We start from the raw sequence: 21716 nt of genomic DNA, 5'->3' as shown, positions 1-21716 counted from the left end.
GTTTAGTGAAATATTAATGAAGGCTTTGACCCGTGAGGCTGTGCCGGTGTCGACTTTCGATGGCGCTAACTTATGGTCGTGCGACTGGGCTGAGAGAAAGTTAACTGTAGTGCGTGCCCGTTACCGCGAGACGCCGCGCTCAGTCCGCGCCGGCCCGCCTCGCGACCCGCCGTCCGCGCACGCGCCGCCATGCTGTGCTCGACCTCCGACACAAACATAACAGAAAGTGACAGTGTTCAATAACAAAGCCTATCCAGGACCTCGTGTACAGTGTGTGTAGTGATCAGCCGGCGAGTCCCGGCCCTCGGGTCACAGTGTCACAGTGCTTCGCCCGGAACAAAGGATCATTGCTATGACGTTTTCTGGAAACATGAAGGAGAGTAAACCGCGACCCGTCAAAGATGCATGGGAGTCGGAGGTGAGTTTAACACGCGCTGATTTCTAATTTCTCATGTAAGTGTCGCAGCGGTTAATTTTATTGACACGCGTGGGATCAATGGTATTGTTATGGTATCAAAGATTTCATCTCACTTAATTATTCGTGTGACAGTTATCTGTGTTTAATCACCACTTTCTCTTTATGAAACAGTCTCTCCAGGAGCTTATGTGCAGCTCTCATACTTATCTATTGTCTAATAGAATGTTTCGTTTTTAAACCGGTATGATGCATTTGTCCAAATATAAATACCGGTGTGCCTTGGACGCTACATCTGAAGATAAATGAACGTAAAAACTGAGTTCAAAGCTGTATGCACAGAAGGTTATTTGAAATTTTTGTAAAAAGATATTATAGATAAATCTGCACAAAAAGCTGTAAGAAAATTTTCACGGAAACCTGTTTTAGTAGGTACCTAATATTAAGTACAACTGCACATTGCACGTTCTAAAGTAGAGTTTGATAGCTACCGGTTTACATTAGTTTCGCATTAAACAATTTGATACAGGTACTTAAATCAATTCGATAAAGCTACTTGTGCTTATTACCTTATCTACATGTTTGTTAAATAAGCAGGATTCCCAATAAAAACGTTTGCGTAAAACTTTTCATAATTTTCTTAATAATATTGTAGCCGGAAGCGAACTAATAACTCAACACATTTAATAATATTCAACAAACGGTTCATATTGTATTGTATGTTAATTAATAAATAGAATAGAGCGACTTAATCATCCTGTCGCCATAATTATCTATGTATCTATGTCGAGGTAAATAATACCTCTACCTATTTCTGGCTATTTAATTGAATCAGTCTACTCTCGAGAGGAAGTTGCGATTTCTTTATTGATTATAGTGGAAATGATTTTGATTAGCTGTTAAAATAAATGAACACATTAATACAAGTAAACACGCTTTTGGACTGACAAAAGCAGGCGAATAGAACTTTAGGGCGAAGATTTATTCGATTTCCTCAATTTCGATAGTGAAGAATCATTCATCATTAACGTTTTACTCTTTTGCATTGTAATTTAGCACCCGGATAGTCGAAAGTTATATTCGGATACATTTTAATTTTTGTTTTTGCTAAAAGAGGAGAATATGCATGAGATTAGCTGGCAATATTACGCTTTCTTCAATAATTTGTTTCAAAGATATTTATTTTCATTTCAATTACACAGCGACATGCCAATTTTCAATGACAGCGTATCCACAGCGTGTAGCCCACTTTGATAAGGATGATGGATAAATACGTATTCGTTTACTCATAACTCGTTTACCCATAGCAGAAAGAAAACAGCATTCTTCTATCTTTTTTGTTTATTTGTTTGTTCCGGAAATACTGAACTGGTTTGATTAATTCTTTAACCGTTGGAAAGCTAAACTATCCCTGAGTAACATGGGCAAAATTTTGTTCGGGTACAGAAACAAAGTCACCCAGGACGCGGGTGAGACCGCGGAAAAACAGCAAGTCTGTTAACAGAGGCACTCGACACAGTCTTATTTCTTTAAGAGGAAATATTTCGTAGCATTACATTAGATCAGTGGTCGCCACACTTCTGGTCAGGGGCTACATAAGATAACGTGAGGAAAGTATCACTGCGGACCACATATACATAGGACTGTTTAGTGCGCGCTTTCACTAGCTTCCCGAGGGAACCCTGGAAACAAGTAGCCTAAATGTTGTTCTGATTTACATAGATATAAGCTATACTAGTGTCAAGTTTCATGAAAGAGGAACACTGTATAAGCCACTCGTCTATGGAATGCACTGCCTGTATTATGATTTCCAGAGTTGTTAATTTATATCTTGGTGTACAATAAAGAATAATATATATACCTATCAAAAAAAAACATCCATAGATACACCTATCATAGATGTGTACAAACTTCTGCGTTTATAATATAAGTAACGAAGGGACGACGCGACGTGTCATAAGGCCTATTGTTCTACAGGGAAATTAATCATTATTATTATATACCTATGCAACGAAAATGTAAATATACCTATGATATCAGCTTTTTATAACATACAGTATAAATGTCACAACTATAATGGTAATTTAGGTGTTAGGATTTTATTTTCTTCTATAATGATGATAGTTATGGGCCTTAATTCTTCATCGTATCTTCTACTAAATAAGTGGAATAACGAAATTAATATTTGACAATTAAGTACTCACTACCCAATTACTTTATGGGTCCAATTTCTTGCTATTAGAGAAAGATGATTAAAGAAACTTGTAGACTTCAGCTTCAGTTAAAAGACTAGACAAATACATAATTACGTGCAGCAGCAGCCTTGGTAGGAAAAGTGATTGAGCTTCGGCGATTCGACACACCTATGGCAATGACATATAGCATTTAGTTGGTATACCTGTCTATGTGCCTATATCGGAATAAAGCTATTATAATGATCGTAATTTAGCAGTGAGAAGCCAGCTGATGCAAGCTCTACTCGATTCTAATAGGTACCTAGTTTTCTAAATGTCCTCAGTATGTATAAAATAATAATTCGTTCACATAAGTACTTAACATTAAAGCCAGAAAGAGTAACACAAGTAAATTCCTTGATTAGGTATCATAGATGCCCAATGTGGTTCTACTCTAGGAAATATTTTATAAAAAATTGCATTAAAAGAAAAAAATGACTAGACAGTCTACCAATTTAGATTTAGAAATCGAGAAATTTTATGTCGCAAAAGAGAATCGGATAAGGAATTTCTATAGTTACTTTTGCGACTTTTTGGCGAATGATGTGAACTGAGTGAGAGCGAAGTGTGTCAGTGTTGATATTAACGGCGCAGACGCAGCCATGTCATCCGTGATCCGGGTCGCAGCCGGCCAGTGTTGGCTGACCGCACACGACAACGCGCACAGACAACAAATGAGAATTTGTCACTGTGCTCACCTGTAGCTCTGCTAGTGATTTATCGGTAAATGTGTGTAAAAAATATGTATATTCAGATTTGAACCTATTGGTAGCCCAATTGACCCCATTGATAAAATGCAGCTCATGCGTGTAACGACATGGAATAAAACCTCACTATGCGGACGAAGTACCTACCTAGTATATAGGATTCATGAAAAACAGAGAGAAAAGCAGATGCACAAGCCATCAAAATTGAGAAACAAAATTGCAATTTTGTAATTCTTTGGCATTAGATCACCACAACGTCTAAAATCCATCATTCTTACACATGCAATAAAAATAAATAAGTTTTTACCTTACGACATTCAAATACAATAAAAACTAGTAATAGGCAAGGTGAACAAATTTTAAAAGTTCACGACCTTCTATTTACTTTTTCGTTTGTCACGAAGTTCATCTTACCATCTTGCGCTCAAGTTTAGTGCAACGAAATTTCTGGTACTTTTACGAAATGTTAAAAAGAGATACTTGCGGTAGGACCAACTGAGTATTATTTACTGAGAACTAGGTGAGCTTTGAATAGACAGACATAGATATGCATACCACTTAGATTAAAACAGATCCATATACAGGTTGCTCGCTAGTGTTTCAAAACGGTCAAGCGTTGCGAGTGGCGCGGTTCGATTACAACCTCTTGTATAGCTCACCTGCATAGACCACGATCATCTAAGACTCATCTATGTATGTACAGTACATATATGTGCATAGGAAATATTATATATATGACTAGCTGTTGCCCGCAACTTCGTCTGCGTGGGCAAGTTTCATACAAACTTTCATCCCCTATTTTATCACCTTGGGGGTAGAATTGATCAAAATCCTTTCTTAGCGGATGCCTACGTCATAACATCTACCTGCATGCCAAATTTCAGTCCGATCCGTCCAGTGGTTTCAGCTGTGCGTTGATAGATCACTATGTCAGTCAGTCAGTCAGTCAGTCACCTTTGAGTTTTATATATTTAGATTAAATATGTAAGTTTAGATAGAACCGTATGTATATAAAAATAGATATCTTCCCTGTACAATAAAAATATAAATTAAAATAAGGAAAATAAGTTTGGTGGACTTGACTAGACAACAAAAAAATACTGACTGGTCAGGCTGGTAACTTGTTGTATAAAGTTTCTGACCACCAGTTGCGAAGGTCGGCGATATTTTATGATCGGTTCATAAGTTTTGTAGAGTCATGCACAATGTTTTCAATGTCAAAGTTCAGCTGCATTCATGAAAGACTTGTTCTCAAAACAAGATCTGACATCAATGTTTCATAAATAGACATTTTTAAATTCATTACGTCTCTACGTGCGTATGCAAGTGCAAGTAGCTGAACTTTTTTGTCATAGATTGTACCTGCCTACGTAGGCAGGTATTGTGTCTATCTATAGAACCTAGTCTATTGTTGCGCATGATAATTTACGAACATTTTGCTGCATCCTTCATTAACATTGATGTTCAATCCTACAGGTACTTACCTTCCCAGCTATTCTATGAAAAGCATAAATAATATGATGTTGTCGGTGGACCGGACTCGACGTAGGGTTTACCAGTTCGAAAGATTTACCTACATTTGTTGATTTATTTTCCTTAATCTCGAATTTAATCTTTGTGGTTTGGAATCTAAGAAACACTTGGAACTATATTACATAATTGATCGGTTAGAAATGTTAAGCTTTTTAATAGGTACCTACTGAATATACTAGTAGATATATAAGTTCATGTTACGAAATATAGACTTGACATAAGCTAGAACTAGCAGTAAATTGTTCTTTGAACAATTTCTAATCCGCACACAGACTGAAAATCATAAAGACATTTTTAACTGAACCCGCAGTTACCTACAGTATGTTATGAATACTTACAGTATGTAATTACTTAATTCCATTCTAAGTGCCATTTTAATTTGCATTAATGATTTATACTTTTATTAATTAATCTGATGTGTTCACGTTATGTTATACCGCAGCTAATTGCAACAGTTGACAAAATATTAATCAACTTTCTATCGACTAATACTACACTGTTTCAATGATTTACTGTTTTCTTTACCGCTACCTAATGCCAATTTATTTCGTTTGTACATCTTTGTTTTGTATTTAAAATTTCGAATGAAGCGTGTCTAAACGCTTTAAATAAAACGCCAGGTGATCGCCGTATTATAAGGCCTGTCCTAGATAAGAAACAACTGATTAGGTAGATGGGTTTCCGTTAATCTCACATTTCTAGTTTCCCCTGAACAAGATGTCACCTGTCGCTGTGGGCGATACTCATTCACGTGTAAATTAGCGGTCGGTCGTCGTCGACGGCATTATCTGCAAATGAGCACGTTCCGAACGAAAGTGAGGGCGTCCGCATTGTTAAAGTTAGAGATCTTAATAGAAACCAGCGAAAAGGCTGAGGCGTGCGCGCAGCTGAGCTCGTCGGCTTTGTTGTTGCAGCGTCGAGCAAAAACGTGAGGCTGCGGCGGGATGTAGGTCGCGACAAGTGCACGCTGCTTGTTGCACGCGCATTGTACGCAGTACACAAGGCAGGCTCAGGCTCTCCGGGTCCTCTATGCACTTTACCGTCTCCCCCAGCTGCGGAAAATGAAACTCGAAACTGAAAAGCCACTCCTTTTCACCGGGCTTTCTTCGTCCAATCCCATTTGCCAGTTGTAAGTGCATGTTGTAATTGTACGAGTTGCGGTATGAAGATGATAATTAATGGACTGTTTTAATTTAACAACGTACCACGAACAAAGGTCTCGGCGAACTGTTTCCTCCTGAATTTAAACTGCAAATTCAGTTTCAGTTCAGAAGCAAATTTCAGCAAATGCTTGTGTGGTGGGTACCTACTTCCACGTTTTAACCCTGGCATTGTGCTTATTAACTAGCCATAGATATATAGGTACCTATACCCTATACTTGCAGTTTTAACGAAGGTCGATTGGACAAAAAGTGGTCGATTTTTATTACAATGCCTCCGATATCATTCTACTATAAATAACAAAGCTGTCTAACACTTGAATGAATGTTTAATCATTCAAAAAGTGGTAGTTGCTTAATAAAACAATATTTAAAATATGTATAAAATAATTAATATAATTCAGAGAACGGCATTAATAAAGCATTTTTGTAAATCAATAACTGCATAGCTATAAAAGTAGACGGATGCAAGTAAGTAGTTCTCGTCTATCCATTTTGAAAATAATTGAAGGTATATAGGTAAGTATTTCTACAGTTTTGTTAGTTTGTGAACAAAGCACACCTAAAGAAGGTTGTTAGATGCTCAATTTATTTTATAATATACCAAGCAATAAACTCTACATCATTATAGCTCGCAATTATCGGTTATTTGAAGTTTCATCATACAGAGCTTTCCACATCCGCGCACAAAGCTAGCTTAACCTTGCTCGTACTGCGAGAAGGAACTCGCCCGAAATGCTTCAAAATATTCTCTTTGTGAGGCACGTTTTTGTCCAAATGGCATTTGTATGTCAGGCTTGTCACGCTTTTGTGGTCGCTAAACAGGCCTTTACTTTAAAATGTTGTGATCATTTTCATAGAAACATAATTTGGAAATGTCTTGCGATATTGTTACACTTTCCTTTTTAAAGTTGTTCAATCGTAATTCAACTGCCTATCATGTTTTCCAATGATTAGATTTTAGATCTGGATGTTACATACTTTATTGAAAATATGAATTTTTCACTAATTATTATGTAGCTAACTTAGTGATGTGGTACATTTGTGAGTACCTAAAAGTAGAGTATGTAAGTTCACTCACCTTTAATCTAAGCATTATAGTAAACTGAACTAATATTTTGTAATCTTAATTGTAAATAGACGTTGTCTAAGTAACCTTTACAGTAAACATAAACACAATGGGGTAAGTAATTGAATCCGAAATGGCATTTTAAAGTTCGAATGTCGGGCCTTAGAATGTATAACCTGCAGCATGTTCCGTTGACGCAACCGAACTATTTTCTCGCTATCTAGAACTCGAGACTACGGAGAAATAGTAATGTAACTTACGACACTACAACTCCGCCGGTAATCTACATTATTATTTACGTGCCACAACACAGCTTCGTATTTAAGTAGATGGAACATTTAGATGATGGATTTCGTACAATTATATAGATGGAAAATAGTTAGCTCGAAGTATTTTGTGCTAAAGGCGATTTCCACGAACAAGCGATTTAAATTCCGTAGCAAGAGTATGGAACATTTTAAAATTAAATAGTTAGGCACTGTTATTTTAGTAGTTACTGCTCAAACTCAGGATACATACCTATAAAAGTATACTATTTTTAATAAAAGACCTAATAAGTAACTTAGCACAAAAGAGGCAATGGAAATAAATATAGTGAAGGTATTATAGCTCTTTAGTCAGATACCTAGGTATCGTTAAAGCTGGAAAAAAGAAGTTGATCTCAAATTATACAGGGCCCGAACCCATCAAATGTCGGAAGTTTATAAAGCAAAATAACTCCAAGATATCGTTTCTAACCTTATCCTAATAATGTAAACCAATTAGTTATGCATGCATTCTCTTACGGCAGTAAATGTTATAGAATTAATTAAGTAGGAATTGCTAAGTACCAAAGAACTCAGTTACTTCGTCATACCGATAAGTACTTATGTGCGATAAACATAAAATTAGCGTGTAACAAACTATTCGGTCACACCTTAACCACATAAAAATAATTTCATGCATATAAGATACGAGTAAATGCCATAACTGTTGTTTATTACGTACTTATGGTGTGATTTTTGGGTTCCATGACTTGTGACTACGTGATTTGTACAAAACGGTTTATTTTAGTGGGTCAATAAGCTTGATCACTGGCAAAAATAGATATATACGCACTTACAGTTATACGCAATAATTCGTGTTGAGGACAACCAATCTGCCTATGATAACCATTACACAGACAAATTACTGAACATCTCATCTTTAATAACCAAGGAACTTGACAAACGTGGACAACTTGTATTTATATATTCAGAAATACGAACATGTGTTTGAAATTAAACACTCGCTAGTTACTTCCCTTAGTTATCTGATAATTTTTCCGATTATTATGTGCGTACATACTAATCAAAACAAATCAAACTAATCGCTCTTCCGAATTCCAACCGTTTCCTAAACGACCCAAATCATCATTTTCATCCCACCATCTCGGAAAGAGTAGTTTTACCTTTTTGATATCTGAGCGCAAAAGCCGTTTTTATCCTCTAGAGCGGCAAAGTGATTTGAATTTAGAACATCGTGTGCAATACTCTATTTGTGACAATCTTGATAAGACTTTTCAAACAAATACATATTAAACAAATAAAATACTGCTTAAAATAATTATTCAATGAATTAAGTATTTTTTATTATTTTTTTTACATAGATTTTTAACCTCGTTTCATTTTTAAACTGAGTTTTCAAATAAATGAACCCTAATAGGTACGTCTTTTTAATTTGATACTCATATGTGCGCGCCACTTTTTTTTTTTTTTGCAGTTATTAATTTCCTCGATGAAGTGGGATGAAACTATTATTTGTATTGTTTTGAGGTCGATTTTAAACCTCATTACATTTTTAAACCGAGTTTTGCATAAATAAATTTTAATAGGTACATCTTTTTATTTTGCCATGTGTGACGCCATTTTCTTTTTTTGAGTTTAGGAATTTCCTCGATGAGGTGGGATGAAAAGTTACGTGTTGCACTCGAGTGCAAAGATTTTTCACCTTGTGCTCTTTTGATTCCCTCGCTATCGCTCAGGATTCTAATTATTGAAACACGAGCGTAGCGAGTGTTTCAATTTTAGAATCCTTCGCTTGCTCGGTCATCAAAATTGAGCCCGTGGTTAAAAAGCAACTTTGCACTCTTGTATAACAAATAACTATTATTGCTCATTAAAAAAGCTTGTAAAATAAATCAACGTAGGCATTTGCTACGCGCCCTCGGCGTAGCGAATGTAGCAAATGTAGACTTAAAAATATTTGTATGCAAAAAATGTCAAGCATAAGCGCAGCAACCGAACTGGCAGACCTTGACCACAAGTTTGATTCGGTAGTGATTTTAATAACAGTTTTTATAAACTACTGCCAATAATAGAAGGTAACTAGATATATAGGTGCCTGTTTCTATGTAAGTATGTGCCTACTATAAGTAATCGCAAATTGTCATAATAATTTTTTTACTAGGTATCTGGGAAGATATATGCATAATCTAGGAAGTATTATAAGAACATCTGTCTTTTGTGTTATAATCAGCTGCTTTATTAAGTACTTACATCACGTCACGTAACGCACTATCAATTATGAGATGAGTGATTAATTCGAGTAAGTGCGACAAATCAACATGGAGGACAATGTAGTCCGCAAAATAATGAGTGTTGTATGTAATTATGAGGAAATGGGAAGTGTGTTAAGCTTGAGCAGTCATCTGTGTGTTGTCACAGTTTGCGTTACCAACTTTCTTGCTGAAAAACTGTGTTCGCAATAAATCTTCGACACTGTCGGATTTAACTTTATTTAACGTTTCGTGTACTTCTATCGTGACTTTACAGCAAGATTGTTTACGTAATTTGTATCACTTTAGTACTTACTTACCTACGTGCTAAGACCATTATGTAGATCACAAAAGGTGATGGAGCGTGTCATTCAATCTTCGATTTGAAACGTAGATATTGTAACAAATGAATGCCAAGCTAAATGCTGAATTATTTACGATATTTTTTGAAATGGCTGATGATGAATTAGTTCACACCTTGCTAAGTAGTTAGTGATGGTTATTGGTTGGTTACTATGATAGAACTTATTTGGGCATTCATATTCTTCCTTCATCCGTATGTGTTAACAACATAGAGATCATAACGTAAATGACAAATTAGCTAAGGCACTAAATTGTTCTTTTGTGCTTTGTGTAAGGCAGTGAGATATTACGTAGTTAAAGATAATTATACACATAGTTGTGTGTTACTTAAGTATACGTTGTAATTACCTTGATATTACGCTTTCACGTGAAGTAGTGTTCTCCGAGTTTATCGACGCCCATAGACCTTTTATAATTGCTATGAGATTATTATGCGGTTAAGAGAGGACTTTGCTTTAAAGACGGACCAATCTATAATTTTTTTTTTCAAAAACATAACTTACCTATGTGAATGTAATATGTCGTAGCTTGTTTATAATTGATGTATTTTCTGTTCGGTAGCTGGGTTACGGGTGGACCCGCAACGGCAACCAGCGTTGTGTGCGGCACCGAGCACCGGAGTCGACGCTGTCGGTGAGCAGTGACATCAGGTTCACGCGGCGCAAGCTCAGCAGACCCTGCCGAGGCTGCTGCGCTGCCCTCGCCTCGCTGCTCGTGCTCCTGCTACTAGCTGCCGTCGCCGTCTACTTTGGACGTACGTATTCATTTAATTTTATGTTCAGGTGACCAAAAACCACAGTATGTAAGTAGTAAATACCCTTATACATATGTCATTACGTAGGTACTAGACCACGTTTAAAATTACCTTAAACGATCAACATTCCCTACGGCCTGGAGCTCGGCAATCTAGGTTAAAATAAGTAAGTAAACTTTTTGCCAAGTTGGTTTCTAAAGGTGCGCTTGCAACTTTGCATACCAATTAACTACAAAAACGTGGGTATTCTTACAAAGGTTATTTACCACGCAACGTAAACACCTGCTGCACATCTGCACTTGTAATATAACAAATATACATTAGCCATGGATGAATTTGAGCGAATGTTGCAATTTGTCGGAGATTCCAAGTAATTTTAGGTGTACACATTACAGCCATAAATGGTAACATTACTCAACGCCTGACCTAAAGGACTAGCGTTGCACAACCTTTTAGATGGAATAGCCTGAGGTGTACCTACCAAGTTCTTGCCCATCTACCATTCATGTATCATGCTGAACGGATAATGATTGTTTAATGTCGTATTCATGAAACGAGCCGAAAGCAAGATTATTCATAATATTTTAAAATGGAACAAAAATATTCAATGGACGGCTGTTATTACAATTCCATCGATATCAATCAGTAATCGATTCGCCGCAACAAGTAAGTTGCAGTGTCGTAATTTTATTTCACTTTCGGTCAACCAGTGTAATAAGCAGCTGATTTAAATTCTTTTGTTAGTAAACAGTATCACAGTTCTATTGGAGGCGTAAAGCGAGCGACATTTGCCCGTCACCAGCAGAGCAAAGGCCGGTGAGCCGCGTGGCCTTGCCGAGCCCGCCGCGGAGACAAGTGCACTCCTAATAGCTGCCTCATGTTATTAACAACACCAGGCCTTATTAATCTAACATTAACCTGAAGGCTTTTATCTGATACTTCTAATTATAGGCAATAGAACCTACACGTTTGCATAACACAATCAATCAATAGATTTGAAAGTTTATAGGAAATGTTAACTTTTATGGATCAGCCACATCAACAAAAGATTGTGCATACTGGCCGAAGTCACGAAAATAAAAGTTGATCACCTCAATTAAATTCCGAGAGTGATCGATATAGAAAAGAGATTGTACTTCCGCGAGTACCGTGACTCGTGAATGTTATGGTTACGGCAAACTTTAGTTGTATCGATTTCAATAGAGATATTATTGAATTTATATAATCATGTGTTTGTAGCATGATATCGTTATTTTTTCATGCTCATTTCATGCGAATAGAACAGGCCACTTACTTCCTTGAGCTGTGTCACGCCATTACAGTCATTTGCATATCGTTAACGACATCCGAAACGCGAAAGCAAGAGATGAGATCTGTTCCTTATTATATCGTACTTAAATGTTATGGTTAAGTAACTCTAAAAAGAGAGAGTAAAGGGCAAAACCCTTCTTAATTAAGCGAGCATGTCACTCATTTTACTAATATTTCCTATTAATAAATGTTTGTTTCCCTCTAAGCATAAGTAAGTACATAATAGGTAATCATTATTCTTAGGACTAAGCAGTTCTCAACGTAAGTTAAAGCAAAAATGAAGAGCAAATTGTATTCTTATTTACAGACATGTACCTGTTCGGCGATCCCCTTAACCGTCAAACGTTCCGGGGCTCGTTCGTAGTGAGCTCGTGGGGAGACGAAGGCGGGGGCGAAAAGGTCAACGACCTTGAACCCCGTGCCAACCGGACCCGTGAAAATGAACTCCAGCAGGCGCTATACAATTTATATGCAAACTCTGAACTGAGATCCTGTTTTGTTTCTGCAGATATACTCGCTTTAGACAGGTAAGATTATGTTACTTCATATTTTCAGCTATTCATAATTTTATACCGGCGAAAGTGCATGATGGATGACTTGACTGAATTATGATAAACAAAATAGATAATGCAGCATACATAACACTTTTGCATATTTATGTACAAAATTGTAGTAGATTTGTTTGCAAGAGTGTGTTCCTCGACCCTGCCACACAACCAAAATTTAATTATTAAAACCAGTTCGGTGCTAATTTGAATCACGGTCAAAGACAAAACCGCATCTGGCAAAAATAATACCAACTCATTCATAAATGAGGTTAATCATTTCCAAGATATTAATACACATGTAGATTAATATATGTTAATGGGTGTTGACTAGTAATGTCTTTACCGATGGATGGAGAAAGTACACTTTCTCGAAATCTCCGAGGTCTGTGATCGAGCGTGCGCCTGCGCATGGCATGTTTTAGTAAAACGCTACAATTTCGTTGTGCCTTATGATAGCAATACGGTTAAGGCAACAGGCAATTTACCGACTAGAAAGGTTATTATGATATTGATCGGTTTCTAGTTTTAGATTGTTCAATAACTAGCGGTCTTACCAGTCCAAACTTTTTGTCAATTCTGTAAGTTAGTAGTGGCATTGGCAGCATAAATAGGATACCTATACAAAAAATCGACTCAGGAATCTAGTTTTATACGTGTAAGTATGTAGCGGACATAGCATTTATTAGTTGCCGTAGAAATCGAGACCATTTTTATACGAAACAACTTTTACTTTAGATGTACTATACTTAAAACGTCGACGATATAAATATCAAGGTGCCATCGATGTGACAATATAGCATTATATGTATTTGATACAAGAAAGTTCGATAGGGTACGATACGTGCTTTGTTTGAGAGCTTCGTTAGCACTTTCTATGCGTTGCACGTTGTTTTGTACTATGTCAGTAGGTAATCCACAAAGAAGGTTGTGTTCCCGATGTTTTTATGTTCCGGCCCTTTCTTTTTGCGAACTGAATTCAAATAGGAAATTGTAATGTCACATTGCCAACCGTGAATCTTTCCACTGTTAGATATTCTGGTCACTCAACCGGAATTGATGGACTATGATAACCCAGATTATTACCTAGGTTGGTTCATTTTTGTGCTCTTAATTATGAAAAGGATTTCAACACAACTTAAAGAATCACATCCCTGAGAAGCTTAGGCTTTTGCAATATTATTCAAAGTTATTCCTCATTCTCACTACAATGTTAGTGCGGAAGCAGTTCAAACAGATTTGTTGTGCCAATAGCTGCCCCAAATCTTTTTAACTTTTATTACATCTTACGTGACTTCCATTTCTGTTGCTCTTGTTAGTGCTTTTCTAGTATACATAATTGTAATTTACGGACCGTAACTGTTACGCAATGAATATAAAGTGTTAGCTATTAACATAATAGCCGTTAACTAAACCACTAAATCTGAGAAGATATATATTGGGTTAATGTACGTCATATTGTCATTCAAGTGTTAAATTAACCACACGTAATAAAGCCAGCACGATAGACAAACTGATCATGATTTATTTACTAAGTTAGTGAGTTCCTGAAACAAAACAGCATCGTTGGATCTTTAGAGACCTTTAGGAGCCTCGGAAACTTTGTGTAGGACATAAAACTCAATTGAGAAGTTTAAAGGTGATGTGTCAGGGACACCAGAACTTAAGACTTTTTTACAGGCAAAAGAAAGACTTCTTTAAGCAAATTAAATAAATGTGGCCGTCTAAGGCCAACACTAATAAAAAAGTAAGGCTATATACCAGTACCTACCTAAACGGAAAATGCTACTTTTGCCAGTCCTTCAGATCTATAATTACAATAAACAATCTGAATTTCAGATTTATATCAGGATTCAATTCAGAATTATAATCAATGATGCTTCTGTGTTCAAACAAGAGATAAACTTAACCGAAGGTCGGCGACCTCTCTGCGATTCGCTCCGATGACTTTGCGGTCATTACAAAACTAGGCTAGACTAGACTAAAACAATTTATAATTTGCAGCTCAGAAGAAGGTATTCGCGTACATTTCGAGGTATCATTCGAGCCGATCTTTACCGCGGTGAGCACTGCAGAGGTGACGGCCGTGTTGGCGCGCGAGCTGGCTGCGCCTACGACTCACCTCAGCAAAATAACCACGCTGCCGGAGACGCTACATATTGAGGTAAGCAGTTCAATTAGCACCTTATACCATTACACTTTTATCTTTACGCTCTTTTTACCTCGAGAACGTTTTTTTGTTCAAACGGTTTAACATTGGATGCTACGTCATTTTCGGCAAATAAGTATTTATTACGTTTCATATTAGCATATTGGTTATGCAATAAAGAAGTTATTTTTCGCTGCATACAAATAAATTACTTCGATAAGGATTGTTAGTTTTTTCCGGTCACTTAATGGAAATACTGTTTTCAATCTCCGGAGCGATTTTAGAGGTAGAGGTACCTACCTAGTACCTACATATTTGTGCCAAATAATTCAAGAGATGCGTTGAACTCCTTAAAAAGATAAACAAGTACCTAATTAGATTTAGAATTCTTCATGGTGAGCTAGATTTCAACGCTAAATAGCAAGGTAATCAGCCAATTGAGAAACATCGCAGTCTTAACGGTTGGATGATTTTATTTGCTCAAATTCATATTCTCCTTTCCTTTACTCTGCAAACACTTGAAGATTACTAAATCCTGTTTTGGAATATTAGGTAAGCCTCTAAACAAAGCAATCAAACTCTTTGCTCAGTTACTTATCTAGGCAGTTTCATTGCTTTAGAATTTTATTTTAGTTTGCCTATCATTGTTTCATGCGAACGAATGTTAGTTTTAACATTTACGTTTAAATATTCTGTTCATGAATTGCATTGCAGTGGGGCAGTCACCCCGTATTAACATAATTATCTGATCCGTTGGTATTGTTTGCAAGAACAATGAACTTCAATATTATTTTGGTAAATTGAAAACGTTGATTAAGTTATGCAGTAGCTGGAATTTGCTATTGTTTTACAACGTTGCTCATTGAATCCTTAGCCTTTTTAACCGACTCAAAATGCATTCCTAAAATTTTTATCAACTATGTTGGGGTCAGCCTTTGTAATGTGAAGGGGCTCCGTGTACACTCTGCCTATGTGTAGAATTATAATAATATCGTAATAAACACTGATATACCTTGATAATTGAACATTCTCCAAGTTCACTATATTTATTGAAATGTCATGAAGGCACGGACTGACCTCGGCGAGAACGCTATTACATTTCAACCTCGTAGATCTCCAATTATTTTGCAGCAACAGTTCATATTAAATTCTTAATTATGTTTAGTAGCTATACGAGCTGTTTCACCCGCGTCCCGAGGGAACTTTTTTGTCATACGCGGACATAATATAGCCTATGTGATTCGGGGATTGCCATGCTTCCATACAATGAAAGAATTTTTTTAAATTGGTTCAAGAGCTCTTTATTATAAATTAATGGAAATGGAAATTTTTCCTCCATGTTATATTAGTAGGAAAGTATAGATTTCTTTAATTTAGAAAATTTTGTAGCTCGGCTACTGCCAAGGTGTTCAGAGCACAATTCTGCATTCTAATATTATTGTTACTTAGTTTGAGCATGATTTCATTCACGCTTTTAATCATGAAGTCAGCTCAAGTTACATTAGGAGCAGTGTCTAATCGAGAACATCTATCGTCTATCGATAATGTTTTTAATGGCACGGTAATCTGCACTGTCCTATAATTTTTAATATCTTTATCACAAATAGAATATACTCACAAAATTATTCTGGAGCTTATTTTAACTAGCCGAAACAGTTTTTTTCACTTTCCAACAGTAAACTAGATCCATGTTTTGTATGTTGCAGGAGAACTCAGTAATATCATCCTTGGAACTGAAGGAGACCGAAACAACGCTAATAGAGGCTCCGACAACCGAAGCCGTGACTCCAGATGCTGTGGAAGAGGTCCGAGAGTGCTCGCCAGTAACACTGTCCTTGTGTTCACACCTGCCTTACAACACCACGACGTACCCTAACCTCGTGGGCCACACGTCAAAGGACGCCCTCATGCGAGACCTCGTCGCGTTCAGAGAACTGCTTGACGCTGAGTGCTCTCATCTTGCACAGGTAAACGACACTAAGACACCTAGGTACATAATTCAATAAAATGTTGAGATAAATCTTTAGAAAATTCAGAGACAAAAACTGCCTACGCAATCATATTAAAGTTCATTGTTTCAGCAAAGCATAACTTGAAACGAATTGCTGGGTGTTTCATCACTCTATATACTCCCTTATGTACTGTCCTCATATACTCTCTTATGTACACTCCCCATAAACTCCCTTACTTAGGTACCTTATATACTTACCCTATAAACACCCTTATGTACTTACCTCATATACACCCTTATGTACTCTAAAAAGTGTGACATACATTTTTTCGGACTTCAGTGGTGACTGAAAGTTTACTGCTGATTTTTATATACTTAAGTACGAATTTTAAAGACAAGGGCGCGCGTAAACCTTGAGTGACTGCGGCTCAGTGTACCAAAAGGTCGACCTCGGCAAGTGGCTCTACATTACAATAGAGATATGTTATGTATAACGTATGTTATTTAATTCAGGAAAGTAATTAATATACGTATGTTTTATTGCGTTTCAGGATTTTGTATGTCAAATGCTGCAGCCTCGATGCTCTGACGAGCGTCTAGTTCGGCCGTGTCGTGCTTACTGCCGCGCATTCCACGCTGGTTGTGGGGCGCGCCTACCAGACCGACTCCGACCGCATTTTGATTGTGCACGGTTCCCAGACTACTTCGGCAAAGGATCCTGTGCTCCTGAACCAGGTATGTCCCGAGTCATTTCATTCCCAACTACTTATATTCAAAATACAACTACAAACATGTCCAAGAGTTCTATCACCATTCTTTTTCACAGAATGCTCAAGAGGCCTTCAGCGACTCGCACTATCGCGCCGAGAGTGCGATGGCATTCCCGACTGCGCAGGCGCAGAAGACGAGCGTAGTTGCTCGCATTGCTCCGCGGCGGGCGCGGGCGGTTTGCGGTGTGCGTTGCAAACGCGTTGCCTACCCGCACATTTGCGCTGCGATGGAACGCCCGACTGCCCTGACGGGAGTGACGAAGCTGGATGTCGTGAGTACTAATAGTTAGGATACGTCTGCACGACCTCAAGTTGCTTTGTTTGGTTTCTTAATCTGGACATTAGGATAAGAAACTATATATGGAAAAACATACCGGCCGAATTGAGAACCTCCTCCTTTTTGGGAAGTCGGTTAAAAATTGCCCATTTTTCAAATGAGCTGCCATTAAATGTGGATTTTACTTTTTTCCGCAGTATGGATCACTCGCTCCCTTGCATCGTGGAGACGAGAGAACAGCGAATCAACGCTGGGCGCAGTGCGCAGCCGCAGCGGGTACGCGGTGTGGGCGGAGCGCGGCCGCGACGGCAAGATCTGCGCCGCGCCACACGAGCACGACAAGCGTGCGCTCACCAGCGTCGCCGCTTCGCTCTGCAAGGCGCTCACCTTCAAGTGAGCATTTGTCTCCAACTTTACTAAGTTTAAAACTGATGACCATTTTTTTCCTGTTAGAGATCGATACAAATATCTTCAGGGTTCAAGATCCACGTACCCACCTTTTATGTCACTTAAGTACCACTTATCATGTTCTAATGGTATCAAAGTTATGTTTAAATTACCTACTGTCAGGTAGAACATTGTACCTAAGTATTCTACTTGCCCACGTACTTAGGTTAGGTAAACTACACACTAGGGTGGTCCTTATTCTTAAGGAAAATTTTTTTTTCTTTAATTTCGGGGGGCACCACGTAATTTGGTTATATACCATAAGAAAATGTACAGTAAAAAAATTACAGTAATTTTTTTTTATTTTTTTATAACATTTAGAGGTCGCTACCAAGGTTTAAATTTTAAATAAAAAGCCAAAATTTGTTTTTCTCAGAATCCTTTATTTTTTTTAACCAGGTCTTAAAAATATTACACAATTTTGGTTGATGCTATGAAATAAAATAATCTGAATGATTTACTTTTAAGATGCAAGGGTTGACTTGTTAGTATTGGGATACTTTTTTCTATACTCTTTTACCAACAAAAGCAAATATTGCTTTTGTTCTTCATTTGTGGTAATTAATTTGTTGTATTCTTCCATTAAAGCAACACCACGCTCAGCTATATCATTCACTACACGCAATGAATGAACAATATTTTTTATATTTAACACTTTTTGTAAAAAATTGACAGCTGGTAGCTACCTCTAAATCTTAACAAAATCAAAAACAAAAAAACACCTATTTCGTATTTAGAGGTATATAATCAAATAAGAAAGTGCCCGGAGGATAATTCGAAAGTTGAAAAATAAGGACCACCCTACTACACACTTAATTAACACAATCACTGTATTGTTAATTCTTTATAGACTCGTAGAGAACTTTCCGTCGGGTAACTGCTTAGGTATTCTTTGCATTTAATCATACCTTTACATAGCTCGGTGGACCTTCGTAATATGCAGATGAAACTATTCTACCTGCGTACTTATCTATCTGTTAGATATCTAAGTAATGCGTAATATTGTAATTATTATTTCAGGGCCTCATTAAGCGCAGAAGTAGTACCAGATGCGGAAGAGGGAGAGACGGATGAAGAGCGAGATCCGAAGAAAGAAAAACCACAATACGTCGAAATAGTAGATCCCTTCGCTCCAGAAATATCGTTTGTTAAAAGTGAATGCCCTGAACGAAAAGTTGTAAGAGTTGTCTGTGATAATTTGGGTAAGTTGACTCCAATTGCTCTTTTAAAACTTTTTATTAAGTCCCCATTTCTAAGGCATGAAGAAAACTTTAATGTATGGCCTTGTATCAAAACAGAATGTGGTGTGACGTCTGCTCGCGGTATCGGCGCGGGCTCGGGCGTGGAGGGCCTGCCTCGCTCGGCGCGGCCGGGGGACTGGCCGTGGCACGCCTCGCTATTGCGTACACATGTGCACGCCTGCGACGCCGCGCTCATTCACCCCTCCTGGCTCGTCACTACTGCCTCCTGCTTCCAAGTAAGCCCAGCTGATAGTTTCAAAATAAGAAGCACCAATATTTCGAACCTCAAATCTGCCTGCTAACATTTAAATCAATTATTTTATCTCATCATCATCATCAGCCTATCGCAGTCCACTGCTAGACATAGGCCTCTCCAAGTGCACGCCACTGAGATCGATTTTCGGCTTCTCTTCTTATTTTATCTGTTTGTCAGTAATTACGATAATAATGAGATACTAAAAGTCTTTCGTAAATCAACAGGGACAGCCAAAAGCTGAATGGACTGCGAGATTTGGTACAGTGCGAATACAAAGCACTACACCTTGGCAACAAGAAAGGCGAATAGTTGGCATGGTGCGTTCTCCTATCGAAGGCAGTATGCTAGCATTAGTGCGGTTAGAGGAACCAGTGGAAATGACGGATTTCGTAAGGCCCATATGTTTGCCAGACAATGGCGCAGAACCAGCTAGTCGAAATATTTGCAACACCTTAGGTTGGACCAGAAACAAAGACCAACTACAAAGGGTCCAAGTAGTGACTAGTCCCATGAGCACGTGCGAAAATGTGAGCATTGCCATTGTAAATGGAATCTGTGCTGAACCATTATATGACCAGGATGACTGTGATGTAAGTACACATATTGTTTAAATAAAAAATAATTTTTGCCCCCTTTTTCCTGTGCTAATAATATTGTTATTTTGTCAGGAGGAGGAGTATGCAGGCAATTCAATGATGTGCTTCAATGAGAAGACAAAGCAATGGTCATTGGAAGGAGTCAGTGGATGGCGTATCGCTTGTACAAAAATTGGTTTAGGACGCCCTCGCATTTATGATTCCATTAGTTCTCATGTCGACTGGATACGACGAACAATATCGAATTCAGCAAGATGACCTGAAGGAGGTACAAAAATTTAACATTTGTAAAGACTGCAGTAATGTTTTGGTTGTATAGTTTCTTTCTTAAACAGATAGATGCATACACATTAGAAAACTAAAAGATATTGGCAGAAATCTGTTTTTATCATTTTTTTTAAATGAAGTTTAATATTGTTGGGGTAGGAATAAAATGTAACTAAGAATTTTAGAATATTTTTATAGTCAGTATCTACATGTTGCACTGGTTTCTGTGTAATTTCTAATGTGATAAATATTACACATCATATTAACAATACTCAATACATTGAGACCAAGATGATTTCATTATTTGCTGTAATAATAATTGTTTGTAACAAAGTGTAAGTTGTTAGTAACTATGTATAATATTTGTTTATAAGGTGAAAATAAGTTGTTAATCTAATTTCTATAAAATGATCTTTAAGTGCCTATTTTATTGTAGTTTTTATAAAATTTTAAGATAATTTATTGAATATAAAAGTTAATTGTTACAATTAAAGTACCTATTGTAAATATTATTATAAGAGTGGAGCCAAAATTTATAGCTAGTTATAATAAAATTTATAAACAATTGTTTTACTTCTTTTATTTTGCATGATTTTTTTTATGTTGCCTATCTCTATGATTTACAATGCAACCGTATGTGGTGGTATTTCATGAAATTGATTATGCGATGTTTGGATTTCAAAAGTTTATCATAATATAACTGCTTTTTATGATGATATTCATGGGTTATAAGATTAATTCTATGTATTTAGTCTAAAAGCAATCCTCAAAATACTATTTTTCACTTTACTATACCTACATGTGCATAGATATTTGAAGTTTGAAGTTTGATCTTACAATTACTAAACTTGCCTAATTGAGAATTATGAAAAAACCTGTTGAAAGACTATAACAAAAGATGAGTAAAGTTGATATTTTTCACTTTACTATACCTACATCTACATACATATATCTTATAATTACTAAACTTGCCTAATTGAGAATTATGAAAAAACCTGTTGAAAGACTATAATAAAAGATAAGTAAAGTTGACATTAGTAAAAGGTAAGGTGGCTAGACTAATTGGAATTTTTTGCATTTGTTTATAGTTTTTTAGTAGGTCAATTCATAAGTTAAAGAATACTACATACAAACTACAGGAACAAAACATGAGAGG

At 37.0% G+C, this 21716-nt stretch overlaps 1 protein-coding gene across 1 annotated transcript; it reads left to right on the top strand.

Moving 5' to 3' along the window:
* The first annotated feature begins 90 nt into the window (after positions 1-90).
* Positions 91-21126, top strand: LOC110375703 (atrial natriuretic peptide-converting enzyme). Its single transcript, XM_021333943.3, has 12 exons — positions 91-418; positions 10558-10750; positions 12369-12588; positions 14611-14770; positions 16462-16722; positions 17258-17441; positions 17533-17748; positions 17951-18146; positions 19221-19402; positions 19499-19677; positions 19922-20287; positions 20366-21126. The coding sequence occupies exons 1-12, from the start codon at positions 353-355 to the stop codon at positions 20549-20551; spliced, it is 2409 nt and encodes an 802-aa protein (XP_021189618.3). The 5' UTR covers positions 91-352; the 3' UTR covers positions 20552-21126.
* The last annotated feature ends 590 nt before the right edge of the window (positions 21127-21716 follow it).

The sequence above is a fragment of the Helicoverpa armigera genome, chromosome 9, assembly GCF_030705265.1.
Source record: "Helicoverpa armigera isolate CAAS_96S chromosome 9, ASM3070526v1, whole genome shotgun sequence".
Classification (NCBI taxonomy): domain Eukaryota; kingdom Metazoa; phylum Arthropoda; class Insecta; order Lepidoptera; family Noctuidae; genus Helicoverpa; species Helicoverpa armigera.
This window is presented reverse-complemented; position numbering and strand designations above follow the sequence as displayed.